The sequence below is a fragment of the Solanum pennellii genome, chromosome 5 (assembly GCF_001406875.1).
Source record: "Solanum pennellii chromosome 5, SPENNV200".
NCBI classification, from domain to species: Eukaryota; Viridiplantae; Streptophyta; class Magnoliopsida; order Solanales; family Solanaceae; genus Solanum; species Solanum pennellii.
The window spans coordinates 15,105,535-15,115,928 of NC_028641.1; the positions used below are offsets into that span (position 1 = coordinate 15,105,535).

Consider the following 10,394-nt stretch of genomic DNA (forward strand, 5'->3'; position numbering starts at 1 on the left):
CCTACGTGACGCTTACATATATATTTTTTTTAATATAATTAAAATTTACTTTCTATTTAACATTTACCCAACCCACCCAATTTGAAAGTCCGATAACCCTAATCCCGTAGCTATCCTTTCGAAATTACCGTTCAATTCACATGGAATTCCTATCAACCATAGATGAACACTAAGTCAAAGCATTATACAGTTGGTGTTGGTCTCACTGGCAGGCTTGGCCGCAGGGAAACACTAGTAACCAATCATATGAAATCACTAGTGTTTACAGTAGTATTTATAATTTTGTTCACGATGCAAAGAAGGAACTCTAGTAACCAATCATGGCATTAGTGGAAGTAGTTTGTGTAGAAAGAAAATTGAAACTTCTTACTTTGAAGAAAGAAAGTTCAAACTAGTTTGTTACTACTACTACTGTTTATTCATCACGAATCATGATAGTTGTACAACAATCAATACTTAATAGTATGTCGATATTTTCTACCAAAATTATTTATTTCTTGCAAACAAACTTCTAAAACCCTTTTCTTATTGTTATCAACTTCTTCTAGACCATTAGTGTAGTCGAAGATAGTTAATATATGCCACCCAATTGATACATGTGATGCTTCAAATAGATCAAACCTTCTCGATGGAAATTTAAAATGCAAAAGAAATTATGTCGTATTATGCTTCAAGGATAGCTACTGGGTTAGGGTTAATGGGTTTACAAATTGGGTGGGCAGGTTTTATATAAGTGGGTAAGGTAAATATTAAATAGAAAGTAAATTTTAATTCTATTAAAAATATCCATTCATTAGGATACATGTAATACTAAAAGTAGTGGTATAATACTTAACTTTTCAAGGGCAAATATGTGCCCAAAGTTGGATGGTAAGAGCAAATATATCAAAGAAGTATAACTAAAGATAAATATAACCCTTTTGTATGAGTACAAGGACAAATATGACCCTTTTCCGTATTCTCAAACTAATTTTTCTCATTTACTTAACTGTTAATTATTTTTGGACGTCTAAACAACTTTTAAAGTTGCAAAATAATTTCTTAATGTAATTTTTTAAAAGATGTGTAATATAAAATATGAAAAAGGGTATAAAACTAACTTGTTCTTTGTTTAAGTTTCATATATCAAATATTCTCCAACAAGAAGTTATAATGAAAAGTGTATTAATAATCCTTACAATAACTATATAAATTTTGACACTATTTATACGATTTTTTTTTGTGAAATTCAAGCTATAAAATGTTTCTTTTTCATAAATAAACTTCCTCACTAAGTTGTTATTCTTCTGATGTTAATACAATGAAAAATTAAATTTTAGAAATAGAATAAATTACGCTGGCAAAATTTCCATGAATCTAAAGGCAAAAGAGATTTTTTAGAAAAAAGAAAAGAGAGAGAACCAAAGAAAAGAAAAAGAAAAAAAGGGAGGGATGGGGGTCCTTGTGCCCTTTTTTCTAAAAGTAGTTTACTCCTTCAGAACTTATTGGTATATTCTTTTGCCCTTATCTCATTGGCTAAAGGAAAATATTCTGTTAGGATGTTCCTCTACTCTACCTGATTGGGTTTTTTTATCTATAAAAATTCAATCCACACAACTAATTGTCTACACTAACTAACACTAACCTAACTATATCTCAAAGCCACCCCTACACAAAATAGGATGGAGTAAAAGAAAATGTGGTATGGAAATTTTACAGATGACACGAAAATGTACAGCACAAGAATCGTCATTGGGACACAAGTTACAACTGTACAGCACTAATCTTCTATCCGTTGTATCTCACCCATCATGATGCGATTGCTTGTAACCTTGAAACCAAGAAGAGCAGGATCAATTTGTCTTCCTTTCTTTCCTTTCTTCTTACCACTACGGGCATACTGTGTTGCATCCAATGCCTCTGATGCATGTGCCTCCTGAGCTGTTGCCTTCTTAACATTACTCTTAAGCATATCACTGAATGATGTCTCTGAGACATCAGCATCACTACAAGATGCAGTTCGTCGAAAACGCCCATCTTTCTTTTCAGACGTCATAGCACGGGGAACTTGATTTGCTGCATTACCTCCCACTTCCCTCCTACCCCCTACTGACAGAAATCATACAAGGATGGGTTAGCAATTAGGATGGAGAGAATGAGTGTGGTGCAAGGGGATTGGCAATTAACTCTTACAACACAAGCCACAAAGGAATAGCAGACAAACTAACTACTCCCTCCATCCCAATTTATGTAACAACCAGGCAAGGAGTTCAAGGAGGAAATGAAGACTCTAAACTTGTGATTCAAAATAAGTCATAAATATTTGTGTGGCTAGAAATCATCTCATTAAGGGTAAAATGGAAAGTTCAAAGTGAAGTGCTACTAAAAATAGAAAAAATAATTTTGGACAGACCAAAAAGGAGGAGTACCACATAAATTGGGACATAGGGAATAGTATATCTCTCACATCTTCAAAGGGCAAAATATTTAGCAATATAGTAATATCAAGACAATCAGTAAACAGCAATAGCAATAAAAAGGAAAAAGACATCCTACCTTCAGAAGCCATGGCATCTGAAGAATTTTTGCCTCTCACAAGGCCATCAGAAGCTATCTCCGATAGACCCTCCTGGGTTGAAGAAACGAGCAATACAGGTGGGTACTTCGGCAAGATGTTATCCGACCTTTTTGATGTCACAACCACCCTACCCAAATAGAAACAAAATTCAGATGCATATCAGGAAAGCAAAATCACAACATAATCTTCATAGTGGGAAGGAGCAAGTCCCATATACAGGATAGTAAGTAAAACTCTTCCCTGACTTGTACAGAAAAAAACACTGATTAAAGAAAATATTAACCCATTGAAAGGAAACAGATGAGGAACAAAACTTTTTCGAGCAAGGAAGAAGTAGCACCATGTAAAAGTTACAATCAGAGACATATTTGCATAACACAGCTATACAAGATTAAAACACAACTCGGTGTTATCAAAAGGCACGCTGAAGCCCTGAAGCGAGGCTCAGAACACATTTAGCACTTTAGCTTGCTTAATGTGCGGTTCAGTGTCATCATCAAGGCTCTAAGACATAATTTTCCTTGTGAATGAGCATTTTCCTGAAGAAACGACGCTAAACCATTGATATTTCACTTTATCATAAAAAGAAAAACTAATCATATACGACGTATAATTATCAGTAAAATAATGTAGGCAAGTGAAATATCATAACTAAAAAGTTCAGTGCTCTAAAGTAAAAAAGTTTCTTACTAAGCCAACCTACTTCTATAACTAGACTACATTCTTTTTGTAATAGAATCTTGGCAGTAAATTCTACACTCCAGGATCTTTCAAAGAATTTTATATGAATAAAATTGTTGTAGCAACTAATGCACAAACTTTACTTGATTTCACAAACCACCAACTACACCCATCAGAATGACATACATAAAGTTAAGTCCTTTTGAGGAAGAAACAGAGATAGCACATACCGTTCCTTAAAAATTTCCTCCGTAGCTGAATCCCTTCTATCATTCTTGTCATTGTAGGAGTCGAGACTTCCACCTGAAGATGATTTGAAAACATTATAATCTGTCAAACAATAAAACTTTCTTTTAATAAGACAATACACAAGCACAGACACACATATATAAGCATACAATATAGTACACAACTTGTGTATATGTATAATATACGTCTGTGTAATTGTGTATATATATAGAGAGAGAGAGTAACCTCCAGTCCCAAGTGAAGTGTGCCTGCTGAGCAAGTTAATTGGCATTTCCCCTTCTACAGTCGCCACACCAGCTTGCCTAACGATACTTTCGCGAGCCTCCAAATGTACCTACAGATAACCATAGTGACATGTAAGAGTGTATCTTCATTGCCAACACATATAAGATGAAGGTGTGGGATCTTGTAAATTACCTGAGAGGCGTCATTGATGCTGGAAAAGACAGGTTCAGGTTCAGCAAAAGCTCCAGAATGAGATTGGAAGGGCAATCTCTCACAAGCATCAAGACTACCGGCAATCTCATTTACATGATCTCTCTGTGGTGGAAAACCTGAATTAGAACCATATGACCCAACAGAGAAAGCTTGGTTTAGACTTGTATCCTGGTCCAAAAGAGGGTTGAATGAACGGTTTGAAGCATTTGTCGTAGAAAAGTGACCAGAGTGAAAGCCCCTTTCAAACAAAATCCCTCTGGTAATTTCTGCTTGCTCAGTTGACTGCTGACCAGATTTTTGCTGGAGCAGTTCCATAAGTAATCGCTTTGAACTGTCATCATCATTAGCACCAGCTGACATCCACATACTTTGATCTTCAGAAGCCCTCTTGACATCAAAATCCCTTCTATGCCTCTCACCATTGAGATGTAGTTGCTGCAGCCTAGTTTCCATCCAATCAGCTGGTAACTGACCATTTCTTTCGGACCAATGATTTTCAATTGTATCTACATTTGGAGCATGAAATTGACTTGAAAATAGAGGACGGTGAGGAGATTGCAAGTGGATGCCAGACGAGAAACCAGGCATATGACCAGCTGAGTGCATTCTTGAATTTGGATCTTGCATTTCTAAACCTTGTGCGCGCACTAGAGGATTTATGGCATCCAAATTAACACCAGGACCACCACCAGGTACTGACATCGTCCGTTCCAAAGGCAGAAATCCAGTGTCATAGAGACCCCGCTGAATTCTATCCTGCATTGACAAATTCCTTTGCAGATGACTAACATGCTCTTCTGCAGGGGGCATCTGTTGCTGTTGATAAATATCTAATGAACCAAATCCAGAGTTTGCTCGACGAGCAACACCTGAATTTCTTAGATACTGACCAGTTTCATCAGCAGGCCAGACAGCACCAATCTGTCTGTCTTCCTCCATTTCCAATCGCTGTCTTAACCTCTCATGTGCTTGTTCTTGTTGAAGGGCTTGATGCTCCAAAGGGTGCAATTGTCCATGTTTTGCCCGTGATAGGAGCTCCATTAAATCATTTTGAGGCCCTTGATGTGGTATTTGACCAAACTTTGCTTGAATGAGATGCTCAATAGATGGTTCAGCATGTCTTGGTGGAAGATGTGGACGCTGTTGCAGTTCACTCAGAATTTGTTGCTCTATCAACACCTGCTCCAGAGCACTGCTATGCCTAATAGCATCAAGACGTGATTGTGTGTGACTTGGATCATGTACTTGTCTCTGCAATAATTGTTCAAGAACCAGCTGCCTAGCATGAGACTCTTGTTCTTTCATTAGCATTTGCTGTTGATGGAACTGTTGCTGTTGCTGCAGTTGTTGAAGCTGCAACTGTCTCTGCTGTTGCAGCTGAAGCGCCATGAAGTGTTCCAGATCCTGCCCAGTCTGACTCGCTAACTGTGGTTGGTGTATTGAATTATGATTTGTGCCACGTTCCATCATAGCTTCATTTAAGTGACTATTATGAGAGGATATCAAATTATGAGGACGCTGTTGCTGAAGTTGTTGGGGAAACATCTTGTCTGCCAACTCAAACCGGTTCAATTCATGGTCCTGGTGCAACAAGCGGCTGGCATCCATAGCATCATGATATCTGTTGAGTTCAGATCCAGCATTTCTTCTATAAGCATCAGTCCACGTCTCCAGAGCGGAGGTTGAGTCCGTCTTGGCACCAAATGGCCCAACCCTTGCAGCACCAGAGTTTAGAACTTGATCCTGGCCACTTCCTCTAAAAGGAACGTCAGAGATAGGACCATTTTTTCCTGCAGTCCCTTCAAGCTCTGACCATAATAAACCAAGTGGGTGCAATGTCTCTTCGTGATCTGGAACTCCACCCTCACATATTGCGCTTGGAGTTGCACGGTGGATCTTTGAAGGATCAGTAAGGCCTGTGGAAGTTTTTCCAATAGCATTGCCAACACTTCCAGGTCTTCCCGGAAACACAATTTCTGCAATGAAGACGGAAAGTTAAAGAATTCAATAGCAAAATAACAGATAAAGGCCAACCACGTTAAATATCAATGGCCATGACCTTGATGGCCTATATGCAGGGAAAGAGGCTAGATTCCCACCTCAGATAAACAATAATGATCCAAGCTAAAAATGCTAGCTCACCTTCATCTTGAGCAACAAAATTGTTAAAGTCTTCACTATGTAAATATGCAGGTTTAAATTGACGAGCTGGATGATCAGGTATTGACTGAACACGATGTCCACCAATGCCATCAAAATCAGATGGCGGCCAGCTCGAACCATCAAAGGCAGCATATCCAACCATCTCAGAAACAGAAGCTGAGCTACGTAAATCAGGATCCAACTTCCCCTCTAGTACAGCAGATGGTTCTGCCTGGGAAAGATTGGTGTTACCAACATGCTCATGTTCAAATTTCAAATGCGGCATTACATCACAAAGTTCAAAGAAAGGTGAATCTTCAGGGGCATCTTCCAAGCGAACTAGCAAGTCCATACCAAAAAATCCCTGATCAAACCATGAAATGATGTCAGCTCCAAGAAATGGCCCCTGGATTTCGCCCTGAGGATCACGATAGTACAAACTCAACTCCTCTGGTGGAATACCCCTTCCTAGAAGGTTGTTCCAATAGATTTCAGAAGAGGACTTCACAAATGCAGAATTTGAATCATCAGACACCTTTAAACTGCCATCAAAAGCAACATGTTGATTGTTCTCAAAGATAGGTGTCTTGGTTACTCCGGAATCTGGTAAGCTCTGCATAGAAATATCAAATTGGGACCCACTAATGTATTTGAAGCAGTCACTATTATCAGCTCTCTTCCTGGTCAACAAACTTCCATCTGCGGCGATAACTTCAGAATGATTGTCTTTCTGTCCTTCATGATTATCTCCTCCTGAATCACAAACAAGTTCCTTTGTCAGAAGCCAACAGGAAAATCAACCTTGATGAGAAGAGCTGATTTAAATAGAGGTAATACTATACTCACCATCAAACTTGACCCTGACACCGTTCTCGTAAACAAAGCTATAGGTATTGGCTTCTTCAACACGTATTGAAGTTTTCAGCAACCCATCAACTGTCTCTTCAGTGACATCAGCGGAGGGAGCACCTATTTTAGTATTGTTGGGCTCTGTATCCCCTGTTTCTGGAAGATACAAAAACAAGTTCAGAGAGAAATCTCTTATCCTACTTCAAAAAGACAACGGATAGGATGGGAGTAGCAGTCAGTACCGCATCCAGACATGGCGTTAGAGAAACAATTACCTGTGACATTATCCATTGATTGACCCTTTCTAAAGGAATTGTTAGAAACACCACCACCAGTAATTTTACCCTTCCATACATCATTGAGAACAGCCTATAATAAGATTGATCAAGCAATCTGGTATCAAATATTTTTTTAAAACTTAGAAAACCTACCAAGTCTAAACAAACGAAGTAATAGATGTAGCTCACCTCCTCCTCAGCATCAGGAACAACAAAAGCTAATGGTTCAATAGCAATTACTTGAGTAACTGGGGGAGCTTCTTCCATATTTTCAGGCATGCTACAAAGAGATGAGCCAAGCTTTTGCCTGCGGTATATGTCAAGAGCTTTCCCCCTTGGATAACTGAATATGCCAGTCGAGATTCCTGATTTTCCAGGAACAGAATTCTCAAATGGTGAAGCACCAATTGCACCCCCAGAGGAAGGTCTTATTATAGTCCCAGTAGACCTCCCACGACCCAAGTTAAATCCCACATTTGACCCTTCTATTTTTCCTCTCTCCTGTCCAAAACCTGGAGCAGCTCGATAGGAACTTGGAGCTGCAGAGTTGCCCTCCATTTTATAGCGTGGACGCCACTTGTCACGAGAATCTGACTCCCGTTCTGAGACAGTACGGTTGGCCACAAATGTTTGGCCATCATTATGAACATCTTCCTTATCTACATCTATCCTTTTCTCAGTGCGATTTTCTTTTTCCTTGTCATCAGGACCCCACCTAGAAGACCACTTGTTATCACGCCTTGTATCAACCCCAGAATTACGGTTATTAACATCATGCTCAGCACGGCGATCGGTTTTCCTTCGTTCTCTCCGACCAAGCAAGCCAGTTTCCCTCTCTTCCTCACGCCACCGGCGACTGCTCTCAGTCTCCATTGTCGTTCTTCTCCAATCCTTCTTGTCCTCAGGTACATCTGTACGCCAAGCGTCCTTCTGACTTGAATCAACAGAACTTCCAAGTGACAGAGAGCTTGGTGGACGTGGTTCCTATGATGAATAGAACAAAGTAGAAAACATTTTACTAGAAAATTCAAGCAGTATATTAGAAATATGGGCACCTGGCACTTTGAAATATATATATATAGAGAGAGAGAGAGAAGAATGGAAATCCAAATCTCAAAAAGATTACAGGCAAATAAAACAAAATTTTCTTCAGTTCTGCTTAACGTTGCAACAGAAATCGGAAACAGACACTTCAAGAATTTCATACGTAGAAAGTCTAGGAGGAAATAATGCTACGACGTGACCGAACTCAGTTGAAGTTTAAAGGGAAAGTGTTTTTGGGGTGTTTCAAGGTATCTTTTGTTGTTTAGATCAATAAGAGGAGCTTGGACCGACAGTGACTTTTCTGAATCTCAGTTTTAAGACGTAGAACTTTGTGAAGCCACAAGTAAATGGACAACGTTCATGACAGAAGTATTCCTATGTGGTAAATACCATATAAAGTCACGAGCTTAATGAACAAAAACCTTTGTTACACTCTTCTACTCCAATTGCTTAGTGTGTGAAATTTTCCGTCTTAAGCAGACCACACACACTTAGTCAACACATATGGGTACTACAATATCAAAATCAATTACTTTGTTATGTCTAATATGGTTTTGGTACCAACACCGACAAGATTTCACGAAGACTGTCTAAATCAACAATAGAACACTTCATTCTTAAGGGTTCCCACTCTATATATATATATACTTAGAAAGGCGAATCTCCGGATGTAACATACTATTTCCTTTTTAGTTTCATACAGAAAGCAAGTAAAAAGTCTCAATCATGTACGAGAATAAAAACAATTTTAAAGTTGACAATGACTTCATATGATGTTGTAACTGCACATCCATATCTGGACTGATCGGAACAGAATTTCTTGTCAAATTGCAAACCGTCTATCAAGTATTCCAAATAGCAAAATGCACGGCACAAAAGCAGATGTTAGGGTCCAAAAAAACTAAGGAGAATTCTACTTGGAATAATCCATTGTCTGAAAAGTAAGCAAACTGACCATCTTTGTGTCGCTTGGTTTAACATAAAGCCACTGCGGAGACAAAGGAATGCTGCTGTCCACCATTGGTTGATCTAAAGGAGAATTACAAGAGAATGTAAAAAGTACATATCAGAAGATCCAGAGTCGGGATGTAACCAATCATAATTAAAAAAAGATATATACCTTTGGAAATATCAAGCTGGCCCATGAAAGGCTTGTTGTCATCATTACCTGCAAGCAAGCAAGCAGATGTTTAGTAAATAAATAAGAAAATCAACTACTGGTAGATCCAAACACTAGAAGAAGATGATATTTTAGTGAGAAAAATCAACAACTTGGTAGTGATAAATAAATGTTTGAATTAAGATTGACAGTGTATTTTGAGTTTGCAATAGAACAATTGGAATCGAGAGATGGCTGATCTGAAGCCCTAGAATTGAAATAAGCCCTAAAGTAATTGTAAATCAAAATTAAACGAAATATAGAGCACCTTTGGAGTGATCAGAAGTCTTAGAGGAAAGAAGATCGTCAGGAAGATCAAGATTTCCTTCTGCCATGGCCTTGTCGAGAAAGAGGATCGATACAGAAAAATGAATCGGAGAAAAAGGGGGAGAGTGAAATGGAAGAGTCAGATGAGAGTGAATGTGGATTTGAAGACCGAAGCACAAGCCAGAGAGAGTTTTAGGGTTCCGAGATGACAACTGTTGCAGAGAGATGCGCGAGTCGGGAACAGGTGACGGAGAAAGAAAAGGCTGAGGGTTTGGGTGGTCACTAGAGCCAAATCATCTTCTCGAAAACCAAAAATTAAATAAAAGGAATTTTTATCCTTTTTTAACTCTATTTTTATTTTATCCTTGCCACAATATACATTCACTATTTCTTTTATCTCATCATACAAGTAATTATGTGCGGCTTGCACACTTATACGATACATGAACACCTAAAAACTCTTACAAATAGAAATAATTATCAATATCATAACATTGTATAGCAGTAAAATTATTGGGGGATATGAACTCCTCGATCATGCGACTATATGAATGTTTAAAATTTGACTATTATTATTATACATGTATATACGTTTGATGATCTTAAGTAAAATTATTGTGAGGCATTGATATGTCTAATGTAAGGTTAGTCATTCCGTGATATTTTTATTACTAGGGTGTTTGAGATATTGATGTCATCTGATACTCATGTCCATCTTATTTGATTACGT

The 10,394-nt window shown here is 38.3% G+C and overlaps 1 protein-coding gene across 4 annotated transcripts; it reads right to left on the reverse strand.

The window, feature by feature from the left end:
• Positions 1-1,462: 1,462 nt before the first annotated feature.
• LOC107020326 lies at positions 1,463-9,982 on the reverse strand. Of its 4 annotated transcripts, none has more exons than XM_015220641.2 (12): positions 9,666-9,982; positions 9,359-9,406; positions 9,194-9,267; positions 7,384-8,178; positions 7,192-7,285; positions 6,914-7,072; positions 6,068-6,820; positions 3,905-5,901; positions 3,713-3,821; positions 3,469-3,568; positions 2,536-2,684; positions 1,463-2,085 (listed from the first exon to the last, which is right to left on the reverse strand). In XM_015220641.2, exons 1-12 carry the CDS (start codon positions 9,730-9,732, stop codon positions 1,760-1,762), a joined length of 4,671 nt encoding a protein of 1,556 aa, XP_015076127.1. In that variant the 5' UTR covers positions 9,733-9,982; the 3' UTR covers positions 1,463-1,759. The 4 variants fall into 4 exon arrangements, with proteins under 4 accessions (XP_015076127.1, XP_015076126.1, XP_015076128.1 ...); XM_015220640.2 differs by having other exon boundaries at positions 1,463-2,088; XM_015220642.2 differs by having other exon boundaries at positions 1,463-2,088; positions 3,469-3,541; positions 9,666-9,981.
• Between the last annotated feature and the right edge of the window lie 412 nt (positions 9,983-10,394).